At 32.0% G+C, this 22,742-nt stretch overlaps 1 protein-coding gene across 9 annotated transcripts in view; it reads right to left on the reverse strand.

Annotated features, from left to right (window-relative positions):
- LOC116112294 overlaps nucleotides 1-21,792 on the reverse strand; it is a 40,030-nt gene extending 18,238 nt beyond the window's left edge. Inside the window, exons 1-12 of one of the 9 annotated variants that reach the window (XR_004125203.1) lie at nucleotides 18,487-19,019; nucleotides 17,207-18,272; nucleotides 16,115-16,907; nucleotides 15,632-15,724; nucleotides 15,183-15,408; nucleotides 14,940-15,100; nucleotides 14,356-14,402; nucleotides 12,575-12,682; nucleotides 12,044-12,238; nucleotides 11,122-11,239; nucleotides 10,689-10,880; nucleotides 9,538-9,610 (exon numbers count right to left, since the gene is read on the reverse strand). Coding sequence is in view for 2 of the 9 variants with exons in the window: in XM_031398451.1 (XP_031254311.1) it covers nucleotides 17,928-18,272; nucleotides 18,487-19,188; nucleotides 20,710-20,961; nucleotides 21,596-21,778 (1,482 nt within the window). In the remaining 7 variants the exon portion in view is untranslated. The other 8 variants (XR_004125206.1, XR_004125205.1, XR_004125207.1 and 5 more) reach the window with 8 other exon arrangements.
- Between the last annotated feature and the right edge of the window lie 950 nt (nucleotides 21,793-22,742).

A 22,742-nucleotide genomic window follows, 5' to 3' on the forward strand; every position in this document is an offset into this window, starting at 1 on the left:
ATCAAGGTAAGGTGGGGCACATCTCCGGCGTCACTTATGAATAATATAAAAGGAGCTACTATAAAACAGGAGAGGTGTAGACAATTTCATAATAAATACACGATACGGGGCTTTAATCACAAAAATGGGCGGAAATAGGAATGGGGAAAACAGGTCAGTCAAAGATCAGAGAGCAGACGAACGGCTAGGACAACGCATGGACTCCAAACCAGCTACACCAAGATGAAAAGGCATCGTCAATCAACTTAAATACAGCACTGCGCCTCTAGCAGAATGTAAGTCTAAGACGGCGTATGAGGACGAAAATAAGTCAGCCTGTTCTACCTGGAGGAGGGGCGGGGGGTGGCAGTGAGAAAAGACGGAAGAAGGGGATACAGAAAATCAAATGGAAGGGTAGACTCAAAACGCGGGAGCCGAATTCCTCCACGAAGGAGGATAGGCTCGCCTGGGGGAGGCGTACTCAAAGACGCACTGGGTAAGGACGGGGAATAAGGGAGAAGGGAGGGCACCAAGGAGAGGGGGGAAAGGGGAAGATAGAGAAAATAGGCGTAACGAATGAGATAAACCAGCATTGATCGAAAGCAGGTTTAAAGTGAAAGGGGTGAAACATAAGATGACAAACAAGCGAAATCCAGACTTAAAACAGGGCTATCGTGTACCGAAACACAGACGAAGAGCCGCCCAGGCTGCGCTGCGAGGTCACTTAATCAGGAAGAGAGGAGGGAAGTTCTATCAAGACGAGAAGAGGTAAGTGGGGGCAAGAGGGAGGGGAAGGGGGTAAGAAGGAGAGGGGGAAGATGTGGGGGGGGGGGAGGGGAGTCCTTTAGCGGATAATGACACTGAAAAACATAGATTTAAAAAAAGACAAAAAAAAAAAAGGAAATGAAAAAAAAATATTTTGGGTTTAAAAGATGGATGGAGTTAAATAACCACTCGAGAGGAGAGGGCTGGATATCGACCCCATCAAACTTAATCCACGCAAGCCCAACTCTACGAGAGCATGCTAATGTGTGTCGTGTTATAGTAAAAAGCAATGGACTGATGCAATATTTTGTCAATATTTTTTAAAAATATTATATGTATATTTTTAGATTTTGACCTACTCTAACTGAAATATAAGGAACAAAATAGTAATCTAATTTTCCATTAGTTTATTTCCTTCTAATAGAAGTTTAGATCGTCTATGGTAAAAAATTAAGATATAGGTCATAATTATTGAGGAAAGGCATGAAAAGAGAGTATTCATAATTGTAGCACACGAAGACTTAAGAGGTGTTGTCTAAGCTTATAAGCTGGTCAAACTTGCTTATATCATGCTAAATTAAGCTGGCCTGTTTGTTTATAATTTTTTTGAGTTTATAAGCCAAAAAAAAAGTCGGGGGGAAAGGTACTTTTTTTTTGGCTTATAAGTACTCTGCTGTAAGCTTGTTTGACCAAGTATTTACCACTATCTTGTTTATTTAAATTTCCTAGTAGTACCCTTGTTTAATGTAGTACCATTTTAGTCATTTTATAATAAAAGTACTTATAAGCTACTTTTATCAACACCTCAACTGCTATCAGTCACTTATAATGATTTTTACTAAACAAGCTAATTGCTTAAAATTTAAATGCTATAAGCTAAAATTACTTGTGTGCTTATAATCTAATTTTCATAAGCTCGACAAATACCTCCTTATAATATATAGACATATCTAAAACAAATTAATATTAAAAAGAGAAAAGTCAAACCTGGCCGCAGCAAAGTGGGTCCAAGAGTGAGTGCGATTGAAGTGGACCCCAATTTCAATAGCCAATGGACCACGTTAAACGCTCACCGTTGGCTACTAACAAAGTCGCAGTGGGTGTCTTGTTTTAGACAATATTTCAAGATAAAAGGACATTTACCCACTCTGGTGCATCTACAAGTTTCTCACTTATTAATGGTTTCATAAAATAATTTTATTATTTTATAATTTTAAAAGTGTTTTTATTTAATATAAATAATTTTGTATTGAGTTATTAACTTAAGATAATATTGATATTGTATTATACAGAATTAATTATTACTAAATATATAATACTAGAATGACTCATAATTTTCATTTTCATTTCTTCAATTATATAATCATGAGAGATATCAAATGAAGCTTGGGTTATTTTTTAGTCTCCGCTTTATTATTATTGAAGTAGAATGCCTTCACGCTGTTAACTCAACATTATTTGTGCTTATTAATGATGATTATTGAACTCAAAATAGAGATAAACTGTTATTTATCTGCATATTATGATCATAAAACTCAACACAAAAGAAAAACAAAACATATATAGTATATAATAAATAATATAAATAGAAATTTAGTGATATAAAAAAATAGTTATTAATCATATTGAAAATTTACATTACAATTTTAAAAAATTAAATTTTTAAAAATTTTTTGTGGCAGTATTAAGGATTAAAAGATTAATGGGACTTAAAATCATCATAAGCAAGCAGGATAGGGCTGTATGTTAGCCAATCAAGCCTAATTCACCAACCCCCAAAAGGAGATGGGCTAAAAATTTATATCGCCCAAATACCAAGCGGATAATTGATTAACAAGTTATATAAAATAATACTTTTAATATATAAGAATGAAATAGTCATATTATGCACTAAAAATATGATTGGTAATTAGATAATGCAATATTGTTTTTTTATCATTATAAATTGATTTATGATATTGTTTCTGTAAACAGGACACAATTCATGTGATATTATGTTGCTTAATAAATCCGTTATAATTACTTGATTAATATGGAAAGCATAAATATTAATGTTATTCATGTTTCAATTTTTACTTATAAAAATGCTATATGCAAAAAATTCCATATTTAACCAACCCTTAAGTGGCTAAGTGGTTGATGCGAATTCTTGAGTGTATTATTTAAGAGGTGTCTGAGTTTGAATCCCCTCTTAGTTGTTAATAGGGGTGACATTAGAGCTCTTATCTGACTGGTAATTGTAAGGGATTAGTTAGGTGCGCGTAAGCTGGCCCGACACCCCAGTCGTTTAAAGAGTTCGAGTCCCTCCTTAGTTGCTAATAAGGGTGGCTACTAGAAGTCTAGAACTCTTTCAGCTGGTAGTTCAAAGGTCATGGGGGATTAGTTGAAATGTACGTAAGCTGACTCGAACATCCTCAGTTATCAAAAACAAAAAAATTCAGGGTCTTAAAGTATTAATTGAGATGCATGTAAGGTTAGTTCGGACATCTCTGTAATTAAAAAAAAAAAAAAATTCCCTATTTCGAGGTTTTTAGTACTAATAAGGAGTTTTTAAATATTATAAGGGGATATATAATTATAGAAGTCAAATCTAAAAGATAACCTATGCAGGCCATGCCCATGCACCATGGTCCAGTGATGTTATACGATGAGCCTCCATTGATGGCCTACTCAATCATCTCCTTATATTAAAACAAAACTCCATGATATCCATCGATGAACCTCAATTAATGGACAGAAAAAAATTAAAAAAATAAATAAGGAAAATAGAGTTAAGGATGTTTAATTGTTTTGAAGTAGAGATGTGCATTGATATTTATTAAGAGAAAGGCAGATGAAAAGAGAGTATTCAAAATGGTAGCATGTGAAGAGAGTTTTCAAATTGGAGCATGAGAAGACTCAGACTATATTTAAAATTATTAAAAATATCAAAAACTAAATAAAATATCAATTATTTATTATTATTTATATTGTTCTTATGAAGCTTTTCAGTTAAAATTAATCAACCTCAAAAGAAAATGAATTAGTTTATTTAGTTAAAATTAGATTTGTGGTATGTCCCTTGGAAAATCTAAAATACCTTAACATATGTCAACATTTTATAATTTTATGGATATTTTCTATCTCATAATCTTCAAAATAATAAAAAAAATTGATGATTATTAAGTATATATCCATGTAGGATGATGCATAGACTTCTGAAATAATTCTTTCGAAATCCAAAATTAGGGTAAACCCCCCAAGTAAGAACATTTTGATAGAATATTCTTTAAAATCCTTTGAAAATCATTAAATTTGATGATGGTTTTTATGAAAAAAAAAAATGGTTTTCTTCTATTAAACATAAAAAAAAAAAGGAAAAAATTGTCCTAGTCTACATAGTTTATATGATTATATGTCCATGATATGTATCTAATAAACGATGCTACAATCGCTTAGTATACAAATAAATACTTGATTGATGCTAAGATTTTTATCATCCTATAAAAAAACACATGAAAAAAGAAATATATTAATAATGTTGAGGTGGGGGATGACAATCTTTTATCTCAACCACATGCCAAGTTTTTTGACTGTGATGCTCATTTCTGTTCAGAGTTTTGATCAAATCAATGAGTTTGTATATGGTTTACAATCGTCTGAGGACTTTGAGTACATCAACCTTAAGAACCCCTTCGAATCGTCTATTTGAAGCAATCTAACTGCGACTGCAAAATGCAGCTGGCATGAAATGTTTCCCTTCCGCAGCTCGTTTCTCTAGTCGAGTAACAAGCACCTCAACTTGAACATCCAACAAGATGACTTCACTAGACTATTGTGCTTCCAGGTTCAATTAGAGTCAGCTGCTCAAGAATTTCTCTGTATCGCTTCTGCAAGCAGAACATCCAAGTATCACAGTTTTTTTGCTGATTATTTTCTCTCTTGAGCGTCCCGTAGGTTTCCAGCCATGGAATCCGGTCTTCCTCTGAAAGAGGATTCCTTGTTGCATCTTTTCTGTCGTTTTGAACATATGACAATATAAAATGATGAAGCTAATCATGATCTAATATCAAAATCAGGAACAGGAAGCTATCATGGTCAATTAGATTAGGACTTACCCTTGTTTGATTGAATGGTAATCATCAGCATCAACAAAAATCAAATTCAAAGCTTTGCTAGCATCTCGCCTATCGTGCTGTTGAAGCACTAAATGCATAGCAGTCATGATGCCGCTGATAAGATCAGAAATAGAAGATGAACAAAAAAGAAACAATCATGTGCAGCAAAAAGATCAATATACATATGTTAAATAGAATGAAACTAATTTCTGCTATACACAATAGATACAGTATCAACTACCCTGACCTCGATGAATATTAAACATCACCGAATTAAAAGTTATAGTCTGCAAATTCAATTGTTTGATAAGAATACAGAATGAGCAACAAAAACATTTATCAAATGATTAAAGCAGTAGATGTCAAACAGTGCAATTTGCAACATTCATTGGATCCCCCAGAGTAATCTATCAGTTTAACAATTTCACTGGTAATGTATTTCATTCCAATTCTGCCACAAAATGACCAAATGACTCTCTTTGGGTAACATATTTCGCCCAATACTGCTGTATTAAACTAACTTGTTTTGTGTTACAATCCCACTATTAAGGTCAGGTAGCTATTTATTCGATGACACCAATAAAACAATTAAATAATGCAAAAAAGAGGCGGTGAATGCCAGTCATACATGTCAATATAGATATTCAAATTCCACCTTCGAGAACATTCAATAACTGAGTAGTTCTAATCAACACAAAGGAGATTAAACTAGCATTTACTCAAAAGTTATTCTTGGTGAAGATGGTGTCCTTGTATGGGCAGATAATCGAAAATAGGTATGGCATTGAAACAATCTGTCAGTTTTTCTGCTTGAAACCTTTGATGGCTTTCCAAATGACACTGGCCTTTATAAGAAACGTTTGATAACTACATACTGGTGATTAAGTGCTGAAGATTTTTACAATTCATGGCGGTGTGCCATTCGAATCTAGACAAATGCAGTTAAAGTTTTTCTGCTGTTCGAACAAGATGAAATTTGAATAGCATCAATTACATAAAAAAGATTGCTTCTGCATTCTTCATCATTAATGCCTAGTACAATGTAGGCTAGGAAGATGATCTCCGAGAAGCACACAAATTTTCAGTCACAAATCTGCCTGTGAAGATCTAACATCACAACAACAATACAAGCACAAAGTCGAGTCCCATTTACCATTGGTATAACAATACAACTAATCAGTAAAAAATCATACCTGAAGAAAATTAATATATTGGTCACAAATATTGTCTAGAATCAACATATTTCAAAGCTCAAAAACCAAGAATATCAAAATCTATAAGAATTAAACCTATAGACTTGAGTTAATTTGAGCTTGCTTTTGGCAATGCCTCTAAAGCCAAAGAAAAACACTTGTAGGTGCTTTGCAGTAAGAATTTTTTCCCACAAAATTATCATTTAACAGCCTATACAATAAAATTCCATCCACTTAACTTTTGATTTCAAAATCGTATCTAAAGTGAAATCTTGTAGACCTTAAATAGTTAAATGAATTGGAGATTGCCTTTGGCACCATCTAAAGCGCTTTCAAATAACCAAAACGCACTTGTATCATATTATAGAGTTTGTTTGAATTAGAAAAACACATTTTGCAATCAAGACAGCACTTGCAATACCTTGAGAAGCATTTGATGAAACATTTCTAAAACAAAGAAAAGTTAATAAGTGCTTCTGCAATAAGTACATTTCTCAAAAGTGCTTCCTAGAAACAATCCCAAATCCCAACTTGAGATTCCATCCACCTAACCAAATTTAAAGATATCCCACTTGAGAATAGACTCCAAACATCAATATTTCACAATCCATCAATCAAAAACTCAACACCCTAACAAAAACGAATCTCAATCCTCAAAGACTCAAACGAATTCAATTAAACACAAAAAAACTTACGATTTCCCACGCCACTGACACCCATTATAACAAAAGCTTTCCCGCGAAGACATAAAAAGAGTGAACAACAGAACTGAAGAGGAATCTATCCATTAACTTGATATCAAATAAGGAAATATTACCTTTAGGATCAGAACCCAGTTTTAGTTACAAAGAAGATGAGGAAAGTTTGAAATTTTAGCAATGAAACCCCCTACGAGAATCAAACAAATGTACAATAAGACAATATATAGGAGCCGTTATGACTGTGAACTTCTTGGTGGCATGTTTTGACTTTCTTAGACTCCTCAGTCAATACCTCAATTTCAGTTTATTCATGTCTGCCAAGATTTGGTGGAAATCCTAATTCCCTCCACTTTTGAGAAACTAACGCCCATAACCCCAAATAAGGTTTTATCAATTAATTATTACTGCGTAAGGAGACAAAAGATATTTTGAATAAGTGGTTTCTTTCATGATCAAGAAATTTACAATATCATTTATCTAAAACTTTATTGTTTGACCAAAATTGAGCTATTTACAAAAAATACTAGTAATTTATTCAAATATTATTTTTACCCTTTGAACCTTATTTTAACAGACATAAATGACACGTAATCCCAAACTTTTAATGCAACTTGCAAAACAAATTTTATTTATTAGTTAATATGGTAAAATGATTTTAAGAAAAATTAAAAGTAAATATATTACAATTTAAGTTACTAGATGATATTGAATTAATTATTAAGAAATTTCACAAATTGACTAATATTTAAATATTTTCTTTTGATTTTGCCTATTCTTTATCTGATTTCAAAAAAAGTATAAATATTATGAGGATTCTTTATATTCTAGAGTCTCATTATATAATTAATCCAGCAAGAGTTAAAAACTCAGCTCTCCAATCTCATTATTCAAGTGCAAAAAAATGGGGCCTGGTGAAAGACAAAATGACCTTAAGCTATTTAACAGAGGTAAAATGCTCAGGGTCGGACAGGACACATTGTGGTCTTTTCAAATTTCATTGGGCCCAAGTGTAATTTTCTCAAAACTCGGGGCTAATGTGTTACCTGCTCTTCTCCTCGTGACCCAACTATCAGGACAGGCATAGATAGCGAATACCTGAAAGGCTGAAACAACAGTGTTCTTTCAACCCAGAAACACGGTCTCTTTCAAGCTCGCATACAACACGAGAAAAGACAAAGAAAAGGAGAGTTGAAGAAGAACCCAGATAGAGACTGCTCACTGGTTACTGGTCAGCCTTCGCTTCATTTCTCCCTTTTTTTTTACTTTTATTGCACAATCATTACATTTTTTAATATTTATTTATTAAATAAAGAAATGGGAAAAATTGCATAGGTTTGTTTGTTTATTGTTTTTTTTTCATAGGTCAATTGGGCAATGGGGTTTCGTTCTTTTTCCAAATTGGTAAACCGTTAGAAAGTTTTCTTCAAGTATAATCCCATTTCGTTTACTGTAAGAAGATAAAAAACAATGGGCTTGATCACTTGACTTTTCTAAGATTTTATATTTATTTTCATAAAATAACCGGAAAGAACCTGTGTATAAAACAGAGACACAAGGACTACCAGCTAACTCTGTTAACTCTTAACAGAGCTAACCAGACCCTGAAACTATGCAGATTCTGAATTCTGAAGGAGGCCTGGAGCTGAGTTCTTATAATCCTCAACAGTGTACCAAACCATTGAATTACTTTGTGTGTTAGAACTGCCATCACAATGCACCAAAAGTAGTTCGTAAATATATACATACTTCGAGGTACATAATTCACAGCATTAGTAAATGTAAGGGCTTCCTTCCACCATTCAATATCAAATGATCAAACGCCAGAAACACACGTGTTGTAAGACTTCCAGAATCAGAACAACGTCGTCACAATGAATAAAAGATATAAAAGCAGAAATAAGAGATGAAAGATGGCCCTTTCATCGTCTCACTTAAACTGAAGGAACATGAGCTGCAAGGTGTCACAATCTATGAAGAGGCTTCATTCTGAAAATTGCATCGGACTCGGAATTATCTGTAAACATAAAGAACAACACCTTATTGAGAGTAAAAGCGGAAACTATAGAGAATGTCATTTTGAAACTAAAAATTTAGCCAAAAAAATTGTTCAGGGAAGGTCCGGAAATGCTGAAATTGAGACAATCAGATGGGCGGCTTTGATACTAGAGGAAGGAGAATTTGTCATTTAAGCAGCTCCAGTAATAGATTTTCACATGATTAGATTTTAAATATGGAGCTCTGCTTTTCGAAACTATATCAGAAATAGGTCATGAATGTGACGATTGAGACAAGCACGAGCACAAACAATCAAATAATAAGCCTCAGTAAGTTGCAGAGTTTCAGCAGAGCAAACACTCTGCAATCCAGTCCAGCTCACCTAACTCTTTCAAACTATAAAAAACAAAATGAAGGGAAGATGAAAGATGACCCCATAAATTAGGAGCTGAATTACAAATAAGTGTCACTGGCAGAAGGTGTTGAGTAGTGGCGAGGCACAAGATAGAATTAGCAAGATCAATGCATCCATTGTGGGTAACATAAATTTAAAATAAAAGTTGGGACTTCAAAAAGACAAATTCAGTGATATGCATAATTACAGATCAGTATGATTGACCCAGAAAAGAATTATGTCAATTCATCAATTGAGTTAATTTGACTAACATAAAATCTTTAATATTACCTTCCAGGCTTAATGATGCCACTGATGTCATTATTGATGCTCATCTTTGCTTGATTGACTTTGAATCTCAAGGCTTCAGGTGCACTTGTGAAAAAAGGTTCAAGTCAACTAAATTTTTTATATAACCATCATGCATGAGTCGTTTTTCTGCATCAACTTCATTCCCGAATCATCTTCATTTATTGGATCATCACCCTACATAAAAATGAGAATAACATGAGTAAATTTAAGATGCATAATTTTAAAATAAAATAATAAAAAAAATATTTACATGATAAATCTAAATTTGAAATAATAGTTGTAATTGCTAGAAAACAATGCCACAGAACAATTAAAAACTACTAAAACAGCAATTAACTGCTTAGAAAAGCAAAATGAGCAAAAAATCATAAGAGGCAGTAAAAGTGGTTTTCAATTAAGCAATAAGGACAATTTTTGTGAGACTATATAATTAAAGATCTCCTAAACCACAAAATCTCCACTACTAGTTAGTACTAGATTCCAAAACTATCCAAAAGAGTAGCTTGTCAAAAAATCTTTTTGATGCCCAAACCTTGTAGTAAGATACCATTGACATGTAAATAGGAAACAATGACAATGAGGTATAGAAAAAGCACTGCAATACATATTTTTGTTTCCTTGCATAAATGAGAACACAGAAAGAAAAATACAGGAATTAGCAAGAGGGTATAATTTAACTTCTAGAATCACAACTCTAAAGAAAAATGAGTTAAAAACAAAAATACAGGATGTGAAGAGTGTATGTTCATATCGGGTATAATATTTGGTGGGTAACATTATTTCAGATACATTTTTAAATCATAGTTTAAGAAATAATTGAATCATATTTTGATGGTTTATTGAAAACATAACATCAGGTCAATTTTCAAAAAAGAAACCAGAAAATAAAATATATGTCCTTTTATCAATGTCATGTTATTGTTGATGTAATTGATCCATTTTGTCTCAATATTTTTTTTTCTCAAATTTTGATAGTTATAATCTTTTTTTCAAGAAAATATTAATAGTATAAACAAAAGAGAAATGCACTTTCAGCTTAAAAACAGGCTTCCCAACACAATATCAGGATTTTTTTCTTAATGAATGGAAGTGAATTTAGTTTCTTCATATTTAATTGTGTTTGACAAAAGAAAAAAAAAAATTCTATTATATAACAAATGGAAAGATGCATCAACGACATGAAAAAAAATGAACTCCATTATTGATCAAGTTGGCATACAAAGTCCAATGAAAGAGTTATCTCATAGCTTACTTCAGAATAATGAAAAGCTTCCGTGGTTCCTCAATCCCATGCCATGTGGAGCATTTTCCAGGACACTAAGCTCATAAAGAAAAGCTTAGGAAAGTGCAGAGTTCCAACTCAGCTTTCAGTCCAATTAACTTCTCAGGACACTTGTCTATAGAAAAGTCCCCTCTCAGCAACTGAATCAAAACTACCCATCACCTGTTGAAGAAAGCAGAAGCTAAACTTAGCACACAACATCCATGGAGAAATAAAACTAACTTATTTACTTATTTTTCATCTTGTATTAAGCTAAAAATAAATAAACGTATGGGTAGGAATATATTTAATCCTTCCTAGAAAAGTAATGGGGTCAGCCTTCAACACTTCAGAAGTTCAACATGAAATATTATATCTGAAATAACAAACGCTACATTCTCTCTGTAATATAAAGAAGACGAACCTTTAGAGATTTTTCAAGATTATATATGTGTGATATTCGATACAGTAACTTTCCAAATGCATTTAAAATGATGATCTAAGTATAGACAAATTCTGAAACCTTTAGTAGAAAAGTCATCCTGCAATAATTCAAGCACACTTTAGTACACATTTCATTTCATAACCCCAAGAACTTTCTAAATTTTCCTCTATAAGACCTTCTACCAGAAAAAAAAAATTCTTTAAAAATGCTCATGAAACATTTTCAAAGTTACCTAAGTTTATATGAATCATTGAATATGTAAGAAATTAAATTCTTACAAATAAGTCAATTGCAGAAAGTTAAAATTAGAAAGATCAGTGCATCTATTATAAGTTAAACTTAACATCAATTTACATTAGAAGTGGGAATTCCACACAGACAATTCAGCCTTATACCTAACTGATGGAGCCTCCTGTAAAATTGACTAAAACCAACCGCAATACACACAAAAGTAACAAGCAAGAGAACACACACTCAGATATGAACTGTATTAGTATTAATATAAGGATTGAAATAACAAATGAAGAAGTATAGCACCCAAACAGATAGATTCCCAGGTTCGAGGAGCTGGGGAGCCTCCCTTAATGACCTATGAAGAATTTACTTGATAATCACCTCACACTCTCTCTCTTTACTATATACTAATTACCCTTTACTAACTGACACTAAATCCATACTCTAAATATCAGCCATGTGTATATTCTTTTAACAAACTCACTCACACTCTCCACACTCACCGCCTCTTCACACTCACTGCTCTTAACGCCTATTCTTGCCTTTCAACTTATAGACCTTGCTCATGGGTGGTCTATCACTAACTACAGATCAGCATGGTTGACCTAAAAAAGGATTATCTCAATTCATCAAGTTAATTTGACTAACATAAAATCTTTAGTACTACCTTCCAGAGTTACCAATGCCACTGACGTCATTAATGATGCTTATCTTTGCCTGATTTGACTTTGAACCTAAAAGCCTCGGGAGGACCTGTGAAACAAGGTTCAAGTCAACTAAAATTTTTCTTTAATCATCATTCATGAGTCATTGTCTTCATCAACTGCACTCCTGAATCATCTTCATTAATTGGATCATCATCCTGTATAAAAATGAGAATAATATAAGTAAACTAAGATGCAAAATTTTAATATAAAATAATAATAATAATAAAGTATACATGATAGATAAAAATACGAAATACAAGTTATTCTTTACGAATGCTTCTATAGGATATAGGGACAGTGAGGTAAAGAAAAGCACTACAATACTCATTTTTGTTTACTTGAATAATTGACAATGAGGTAAAAAAAATACAGGAATTAGCAAGATAGTTTAAATTGACCTCTAGAGTCACAACTTTAAAGGAAAATAAGTTAAAAACAGAACTGTATATTATACATCTGAGAAAATATCTCAAGAATGAAATTAATTAGACCTTCTGGAATGGATATGGCCCTGTAGTTGTGACCGAGTCCAGCTGTTTACAGATTCCATCTAGAATGTGGTCTGCGATATTTTCCAGTGTTTGCTTCTTGAGAGCAACCTGTGGAAAGATATATCCCAGTCAAAGAAAAGATTTGTACAAAAAGCTTATTTCTTAAGTCAGTGATATAGGAGCAGAGATAACGAATAGATAGAATAGTAGGAATAGAGAAATTATCAAAATAAACATCTTTGAATATCCACAGAAAAGTATACCGATGTGTATGTGTTCCTTGCTTCAAATAGTAACCAAGAAACAAGTTTTCAACTTGATTTCCTCAGCTATTGAGGATAATGAAGTCAACATTTAAGTATAAAAAGATTCCCTAATCACATTTTAAAAAAGAAATGAGATGTTTCTAAAGACAAAGATGAAAAAAGATAAACTAAATCTGTTATATAATGAAGCATATTTATTATCATATCAATAACTCAATTGTTTAATAGGAGACGGAAGAAAATTTAAATTGATGTTATTGGAGAATGAAAGTCTAAGAGCATGCACAATTAAGTAATTGAAAATTATCCATGCTATTCCTCAGGGACTTTGAGAACTAACTTTTGTGGATGCTCTATCATTGGAAATTTAGCAAGCCCAGATTTCAAGAAGTTCCCTGAGGCTAAATGAGCTAAGAATCTCTGTGGCATTTTTGGACCATATTGGGCAATGTCATTAACCAGTTCTATTTTCTTTCCCAAGGTAAGTCGGCTACATTTCTATCCCAAAAACAAACAAATCAATAAATCAGTAGCTGAAGTTTGAACTTCAGACGCCTATGAACACATATGGTAAAGTTGAGCATCCACTATAAAAGGTTTGCTCAAAAGAATCCATGTAGGACCAAGGTGCTGAAGTTCAAAAATATTTTTGAACTATAAACTTCATTTAGTGACTGATGGCATGTAAGAAACATGAAAAAGTGGCACCCAGAACCGCAGAGACTGATACTAGGATAAATAAGAGATAAGTTATTAATTGATTTACATATTTGTTTCTATTAAAATTTGAATCACCCACTTGCGGCATATTCAAGCATGTCATTGGTCCCTTTAATTTGACATTCTCACAATCATGTGTACCAGAAAACGTTATCATTTTTCATAATTCCACCATTCATATTTTTGTCAGCTGTACTCTAGTCATTTTTAAAAGATTTTTACACATAGCTCCTCATTGCCACTGTCGAGATGTATGACCAAAATGAAGAAACCAGCAGCACAAAATTACTTGTTGGCAATAATTCAAAATTTATAAGCATGCCATTGCTCCCTTTGAACATCTTCACTCCGCTACAGTTAGTAGTCAATTCACAAACTTACAGTTTCTTAACAACCAAAAACTCTGCTATACTAGTCATGGTCAGCCTCTCACAGTAATAAATTCATACAGTAGTCAATTCCAATAGTTAATTAAGATCCTTAATCTTCAATGATAAAGGATGCATATTCTCAACAATACCCAAGAGAAACACTTAGAAGCTAAATTTTACATACCCTAAAAGGTTTCACTAACACTACACATCAAAGCCCCAAACCATGCAGAACAAAAACCAAGAAAAAAACTTTAAACATTTGTACAATATATATGAATATATAAGATCAATCTCTAATATGTACTGCCATTTCTAGCTTTCTGCACTACGAAACGGCGGTGACCAAAATGAAAAACAATCAAAAAAACAAAAGGCTTTAAAAGGAAAAAGACTACAATAGTAAGACAGGCTTTGAACATACATTGAGTCCCTGCCTGAACACCTATCCTCTGCTTGGCTCATAACTCACTAAAAATCCAACATAAACAACACTATTAACAGTGTATATTAACAGTTTTGCCTATTAATAAACTATCAAATTATACCTGCACAAATTGAAGAAAAAATTTAAAGTGTTAGATAATACACTTTTAAGGACTTAATTAATCTCATCAAATGTAATTTATCTAACAATCCACTAAAAATCCAACATAAACAACGCTATTAACAGTGTATATTAACAGTTTTGCCTATCAATAAACTATCAAATTATACCTGCACAAATTGAAGAAAAAATTTAAAGTGTTAGATAATACACTTTTAAGGACTTAATTAATCTCATCAAATGTAATTTATCTAACAAGCATTAATTAATGCCTATCGACCACATTTGAATACTTTGAAAACTATAAATTTCACTCAAAAGAAACAATTGGTTCAATTTGATTTATTCAGGAGCAATTCGATGTATTTGCACTTCATGATCAATGAAACACAAAAATCACATTTTCAAACAACATTTCAAGCAAACCACTTTTTAAACTTACAGATCATATAGATCCTCACCCAAAATTCCTGAGACCGCATTGTATCCACCTGTCGCCTAAAGCCCAGTCAAACACGACACCGACTTTCAATTTCTGATCTTCCTGAAGCCTATGAACATCATTTGGCACCAATTTCGCCGATCCTTGCGAACAGATTCGGCAACAACTTGGCAATCTCATCTGTGAAATTAAAAAATTAACAAATATAAACGCACATGTTCTATTAGTTTTAATGATAAGTATTTAAGACGACAAAAATGACCTGGACTGCCGCCGGTTTGAGCAGGCGGGACCGTCAGACGATTTTGAAAGGTAGAGGAGAATGAAAGGGAGAGGACACACGTGTTCGATACAGCTCATTTGAAATTCACTGTAAACTAAAGCCAGGCAGCCGGATACTAGAGCGGACTGGACAGGAGTCATATCGCCGTTAGCCACCAAGGAAGGAGACGCCTAACTCTGTGTATCTCCTACTACCATCACCATCGCTGCATTTTCTTCATATAAATTTACACGGTTTGATAATATCACTAAAGTCCCTGTAAGCTAATATTATTTCAATTTTATCCTAACAGAATATTCAAATAGTCCCTCAAAGTTTTAATCAATATCATATATAACCTTGTAATTTCTTAAAATTTATACCCCGATATCTATTTAATTAATTGAATTTCCGAAAGCAACTAGACACACTTCCAAGGGAAAACTTACCAAATGACTTTGCTGTGTGTTGATGAACATTAATAGTTTGCTATCCAACTCACTCTTATTCTCCTTTATATTTTTTACAAAACTCTGAACAATCTGTAATAATAGAGAACAACATATTAATTTTGGGACTCTAAATGGATGATAATTTATCAATTAAACAAGAAGATGAGGAATTTCCTCAACAACCACCTCAATACTTCAAAAACACAAATAATCAAGTGTAACTTTAAAGAACAAAAATAGTGTTTGGTATATACTAATTAATGTTACTTGCTCCTATGCCCTTTGTCCTGCTTTCAAATATAAATTATAATATTGCTTCTCTATATATACTTGATAGTCTATAATTGATTCACTTAGAGGATTTTAATCAAAGACAAAATCAATTATAACACAATGAGGATTGACTAGTATTAATTCAATGAAGGAGAGCAAAAAAGTCTATAGAAAAAGTACATTGTTAATAAGTAAATTAATACTTACCCTTTTGTAATTGTTGTGTGATTGTATCAAGGTCACTCTTTGAACAATCTTTACCGTTCAGCTCTTGTAACCTTGGCATGCTCAAGTCTCCTTTAGAGAAAGTCTTCATCTTGGAGCATTGATATATACTTAGTCTTTCCAAGTTTGGGAATTTTAAGGTGTAATTCCCAGAGTAGAAGCATGTGAGACTTCCTAATTTAAACATGTACAAGTCCTCCAATTTCTCAAAAACAATGGTATCTTTCTCTGTATCTCCCTCATTTGCTAATGCTTCTATCATCATTTCACATTCTCTTACTTCCAAATTTACTAGTTGCGCCAGACTCCTTGCTGTTGAGGATGACACTAAATTTCTCAATCTAGTACAATAATTTATCTTCAAAGTACGTAAATTTTCAAAAGATGCTGAAGATGGCAACAAAGTAGTCAAATTGTGACAATATTGCACCTTTAGATGATAAAGATTTTGAAGAATTGAGTTTAATCGGGAGTCTTGTTTCCAAATGCACTTTAAACTAAAAAGTCCCAACAATTCTAGAACTTTCAATTTTGTGAGTGTCCTAACGTGTTCCTCATCCTTATTACATGAGAATATCTCTTCGTACGAACTACCTTGAAGTTTGAGTTCTTCAAGACGACTAAATTTTTGAAGGATTTGAATTGGAATGTTTGATGATTCATCCTTTATCAATTGAAGAGTCTTTACTTTGCCAGAATTCTTTGGAAGTTCTCCTTGCCAAATCCGTATGATATCCCGTTCACTCAATCTCAATGCCGTCAAATTAGAGTCAACCTAAAGATCAATCATGTGAATCAAATTAGAATAAGAAAATTGATGAAAGCATGGTTGTTACAAATATAAAACAATTGTTTTAGAAATTTCCAGGAAAAATATAGGAGAGTGCATGACGTAATCCAGTTCAATAATAATGTTATGCTCAACCTATACACAAACTATGTGGTATCAAGGTCAACATTAATTGTTTAAAAGATAATTAATTTAAATTAACGCTAAAAACATAACATTAATTTTTAAAATAAAAAAAGGGAAAGATAAATAAATGTTTAAACTAATTATTTGAATACATATACCTTTGTTTTGTGTGCTTGTTGTATGGTTGTATTAAGCTCACTCCCCCCATTCTCTAAATCTTTCTCCTTCCTCTCATAATCAATTTTGTGTAACTTTGGTGTGCTTAAAATTCCTCTGGAGAAAGTCTTCATATTGGGACAATTCTCTATAATTAACTCTTCTAAAGATGGGAAATTGAAAGAGTAATTCCTAGAACAAAAGAAGGTTAGACTATTTAAGTATTCAAGTGACAACTTCTTCAAATTGTTAAAAACAATTTCAGTTGTTGTTGTTGTTGCATCTCCTTCTCCCTCATTTTCTACTATTTCTATCAGCATTTCACAACCAAAGATGCTCATGTCTCTCAATTGCACTAAGCTTCTAGCCGTTGAAGGTGTTATTAACTTCATCAACCCTCTACATCGAGTTACACTTAAAACTTTAAGATTCTGCAAGGAAGTTGGGGATGTCACTAGACTCATCAATCTATGACAGGAAAGTACATCTAGAACTTCAAGGTTTGGAAGATCAGATAGGCTCTTGATTTGCTGATGGGTGGGCCTCCCAGTATGTTTCTCTTCATTTCCACACGAGAATATTTCTTTGTATTCACAACAATATAGTTTGAGCTCTTTCAGATTTTCAAATTTATGAAGAATTCCAAGTGAAATATTTGCTAACTTCTCATGATTGATCTCAAGAACTTTAGATTGACTCTGCCATCTAATCATTTTGATCGCATTATGTAATTCCAATCTCTCCAAATCTGAGTTGATAGAAAGCTGTAAATTTTGGTAGATTTTGAAGTTTCAATGAGGTTACATGCAGAAAGACAAATTTATCATCTTCATTTGTTCCTTCTTTTGAAAAAACCTCCTCTAAAACCTTACAATTATGTATCCTTAGGTATTGGAGTTGGTGGAGGCTTTTAGCGATGGAAGATGGAAATGCATATTTTATGTTTCCACAACCCGACAAAATCAAGTGCGTCAAATTTTGATAGAAGGAATTTGGATGTTGGTTGTAGCAAATCTCTGTAGAATTGATCTCCTTGAATGTCCATAACTTCAAATCAAGGGAAATGCCCTACAATAAAGGTTAATAGTTGTTTCAATATAAAGTAATTAAAAATAATAATTATTGTTTCTGATGGATTACAAAAATATGTCTATTTGAAACTTTTAATAATTTCTAAAAGGCCTAGGCCCAAACTAAACAAACAATAATATAAAGTTGCATTCTTTGTCTTGCTTTAGGCTTTAAATGAGTAAATATTTAAACCAATTACTTGAATACATACCTGATTTTTGTATGCTCCTTGTATGGCTTTATTAAGATCATTCCCCTCATTCTTTACTTCCATTATATTCTCCCCTTTCCATTTAGACTTATTGCGGCTCTCATAATTGACTTTGTGCAACTTTGGTGTGCTTAAGATTCCTTGAGAGAAAGTCTTCATATCAGGGCATTCTCCTATAATTAACTCTTCCAAAGATGGGAAATTGAAAGAGTAATTCCCAGAGCAGAAGCATATGAGACTTTCTAAGCATCTAAGTGACAACTTCTTCAAATTATCAAAAACAATTTCAGTACTCGTTGTTGCATCTCCCTCTCCCTCATTTTCTACTATTTCAATCAACATTTCACAATTCTCTATGCTCATTTCTTTCAACTGAATCAAACTTCTAACCATTGAAGGTGTTATTAACTTCATCAACTCATAGCACCAGTCAACTCTCAGAACTTTAAGATATTGGAAAGAAGCTAAGGATGGCCCTCGAGTGATTTGCATATGTTTCTCATCCTTTCCATATGAGAATATGTCTTTGTCTCCACAGGACTCTAGTTGAAGTACTTCCAAATTTTCAAATTTCTGGAGGAGTCCAAGTGGAGTATTTGCAAACTTATGATCATTAATGATCTCAAGAGTTTTAAATCGACTTTGCCAGTTAATCATTCTCGACTTATGCTTTAAATTGAATTCCTCCAAATGAAAGTTGATCTATAGATCCATTGAAACAAAATCTAATTAACTTTTTATTTTCTTAAAACAAAACTTTAATTGTTAGCTCATAATTCACAGACCAAAAACAAATTACAGAGGCAATTTTTTTTTTTAAAATCTAATTAACTGTTTTGATCATTCAACTACAACATATTTTAAAACTAATAAATTACATTTTATTTTTATTTTTATTTTCAAATCAATATTAAAATTACATTCAAAAACCATTTTTCAAGTCTGTTGACTAAACTGCTTTAAAAAATAATTATTATTTAATTCAAAGTACATTCAAATCCAACTTGGTGTACAAATCCATCAAAACAAAATCCAGTTAGTTTGTTATTCTCTTAAAAGAAAACTTTTATTATTTTATTAAACGTTGTTTTAGATTTCAACTCCTAATCGGCTCATCCCACCAATAAGTTGGACTTTGGACAAATTACAAATTTCTTTTTTAATTAAAATTTTCAATGTAATTAAAACATGCTTATAACATTATAGGCATATAATATTACATTAGATAATCTCTTTACCATAACACAATTTTGCAGATAATCAGTATAAATTTCTACCTACAAAAGAAATTGGTAGATAATTGATGGACATTTATCCTAATTTAATTTGTTTAGAATTAGTTTGGTTGGGTTTCAAGTTGCAAATGTCTTTTGTATATTGTTTCCAATAATAAGAAGGTTCAGTTGTTACACATATTTTTAGTAAAATAAAATAAAATAAAAAATTAAATTAGTTTTGAAACATAATGTTGTAGTTGTATTTTAATATTAATAAATACGTTAATACAATGAATTGTATTATAGTATTTTTAAATTGAGTATAGCTTTAAAAATAGACTGACATATATATAAATGAGATTTTTGATGATTTGATGACACTTTCAACAATATTTCTAAAGATTCAAAGGACGATATATATGATAAATCTTTAAAAATAAAAAAATAAAAATTCCTAGAAAAATTTAATTACTTAATTTCCTTAAAACAAATTTTCTATAAATGTTTTCATAAACCCCCAAAAAAGAGGATACGAGTTCTTGAAATAACCAAAAAAAAAATGACACTTAATCTTTAAAATCTGTTTAAATTAACTGTGAGAAGGACAGGGGATAATTGCATATGATTCTTTAATTTACCAATCAAAATAGTTTTAGTTTACCATATGAAAAGTAAACATGTGGCAAGACTTGCATCTAATATTGGCTTTAAAATAAAACTTATACACTTATTCTTATAGTCTCTCAAAACGTTATCCTCCAATGAATCACATTACTATATTGATGATTTATAGTAAGCATTTATATTGGATGATTTTAACGCTAGAATTTTAATAAGATTAATTGATAAGACTCGTGTAACAAAATTATATTTTTCTAAATTTTTATTCAAAAGAAAAAAGCGAGATATTAAGAATCACATTACTTTCTAATTTATGATATACACACATATATAAAGCAGGTTTTGTTTTTCCTTTTTAATAAAGAAGCAAACAAGAGACTCGTACCTTATGCTCCAAGCAAAAGGAATTTGGCTCTGAAATATGAAGTGAATTTTCTTGGAAGCTTAGATATTTTGAAGTGAATTTTTCACATTCCTTCACCACCAACCTTTCTAACATCAGCAATTGCCAAAAATCTCTTCTATGATAGAAAGCTGTAAGTTTTGGTAAATTTTCAAGCTTCAAAAAGGTTACCTGTGGAAAGGCAAAATTAACAGTAGCTTTTGCTCCTTCTTCAGCAACAATCTCTTCTAAAACCTTACAATTGCNAAAAGTAAACATGTGGCAAGACTTGCATCTAATATTGGCTTTAAAATAAAACTTATACACCTATTCTCATAGTCTCTCAAAACATTATCCTGCAATGAATCACATTACTATATTGATGATTTGTAGTAAGCATTTATATTGGACGATTTTAACGCTAGTATTTTAATGAGATTAATTGATAAGACTCATGTAACAAAATTGTTCAAATCCAACTGACTATTAATTTTATTCATATTTTTCTAAATTTTTGTTCTAAAGGAAAAAGCGAGATATTAAGAATCACATTACTTTCTAATTTATGATATATACACATATATAAAGGTGGTTTTGGTTTTCCGTTTCAATAAAAAAGTAAACAAGAGACTCGTACCTTATGTTCCAAGCAAAAGGAATTTGGCTCTGAAAGATGAAGTGAATTTTCTTGGAAGCTTAGATATTTTGAAGTGAATTTGTCACACTCCTCCACCACCAACCTTTCTAACATCGGCAATTCCCAAATATCTCTTTTATGATAAAAAGTTGTAAGTTTTGGTAAATTTTCAAGCTTCAAAGAGGTTACCTGTGGAAAGGCAAAATTAACAACAACTTTTGTTCCTTCTTCCGCAACAATCTCCTCTAAAACCTTACAATTGCTTATTTGAAGGTCTTGGAGAGTGGAGAGGCTTTCGGCTACGGAAATTGGAAATGCATATTTTATTTCTCTACATCCGTGCAAGTTCAAGCGTGTCAAGGAAGACATGAATGTTGGAGGTTGTTGGCTGTCCCAAATCTTTCTAAAACTAGTAACTTTCAATTCCAAGGCCATCAAATTGGAGAAAATAACCTGAAGTCAAAGATAATTGATGTTGCAATATTTACTCATATGAAAAAAGTAAATAATTGATTATTATGGATTTATAGATGACATGCCATTAGTATTACCAATGTGTCTTTTTGTCTCTCTAATAATTTTCATCATGAGATCAAGCATGAATTAATGAAATCAATTTGATAGAAATTACAAAGTATAATTATTGAAGAGAAGCATTTAGTAATGAAATTTAACAAAAAAATTTAAATCACTAGAAAAAAAAAAAGCAAAAAGAGAAGAACAAATAATTCAATATCACAACTTTGTTAAAAAGTGGCGTGAGATTGTTATCATCATCTGAAAATTCAGTCAACCGTAAGAGTTCAACATTCTTGAAAATTCGTAATTCTTCTGACGAGATGCTAGAATCATATTTAAATTCCAACATTCTTGAACATTCATAATTGCGCCAACCGAAAGACCGTAGTAATTCATAGTCCATCCTTGCATATCGGGACCAATCTCCTATTGTTATTTTGTACCTTCTAAGCTCTTTAAAAAAGAAGTCTTCAGGCAACATCTTGTTATCTTCAATATCGATTTCTAAACTGGTTAGTTGAGACAAGTGCTTCAACTCCTTGAGTTCTTCAACCTTCCACTGGATACAACACCCCTTTATATGCAATTCCTCTAGTTTGGATAGTTTTGATATCACATTTGACGCAATAACTTGTAACTGCACACAATTGCTTAAATCCAATAACCTTAGCTGAGTCAATCGACCCATTTCTGTAGGCAACCCCTCAATATTGGTATTTCGTAAGCTAAGGATTTTTAGTTTCTTTAGCTTTCCAATAATAGCAATATCTTCAATTTTGCTATAATCTAAACACAATGTTTGAAGGTTTGTCAAAAGATCAAGTGATGATGGCAACGATGATTGTTGGATGTTATATAAATTTAAAACTTTAAGCTTTGG

The sequence above is a fragment of the Pistacia vera genome, unplaced genomic scaffold, assembly GCF_008641045.1.
Source record: "Pistacia vera cultivar Batoury unplaced genomic scaffold, PisVer_v2 Contig66, whole genome shotgun sequence".
Classification (NCBI taxonomy): Eukaryota; Viridiplantae; Streptophyta; class Magnoliopsida; order Sapindales; family Anacardiaceae; genus Pistacia; species Pistacia vera.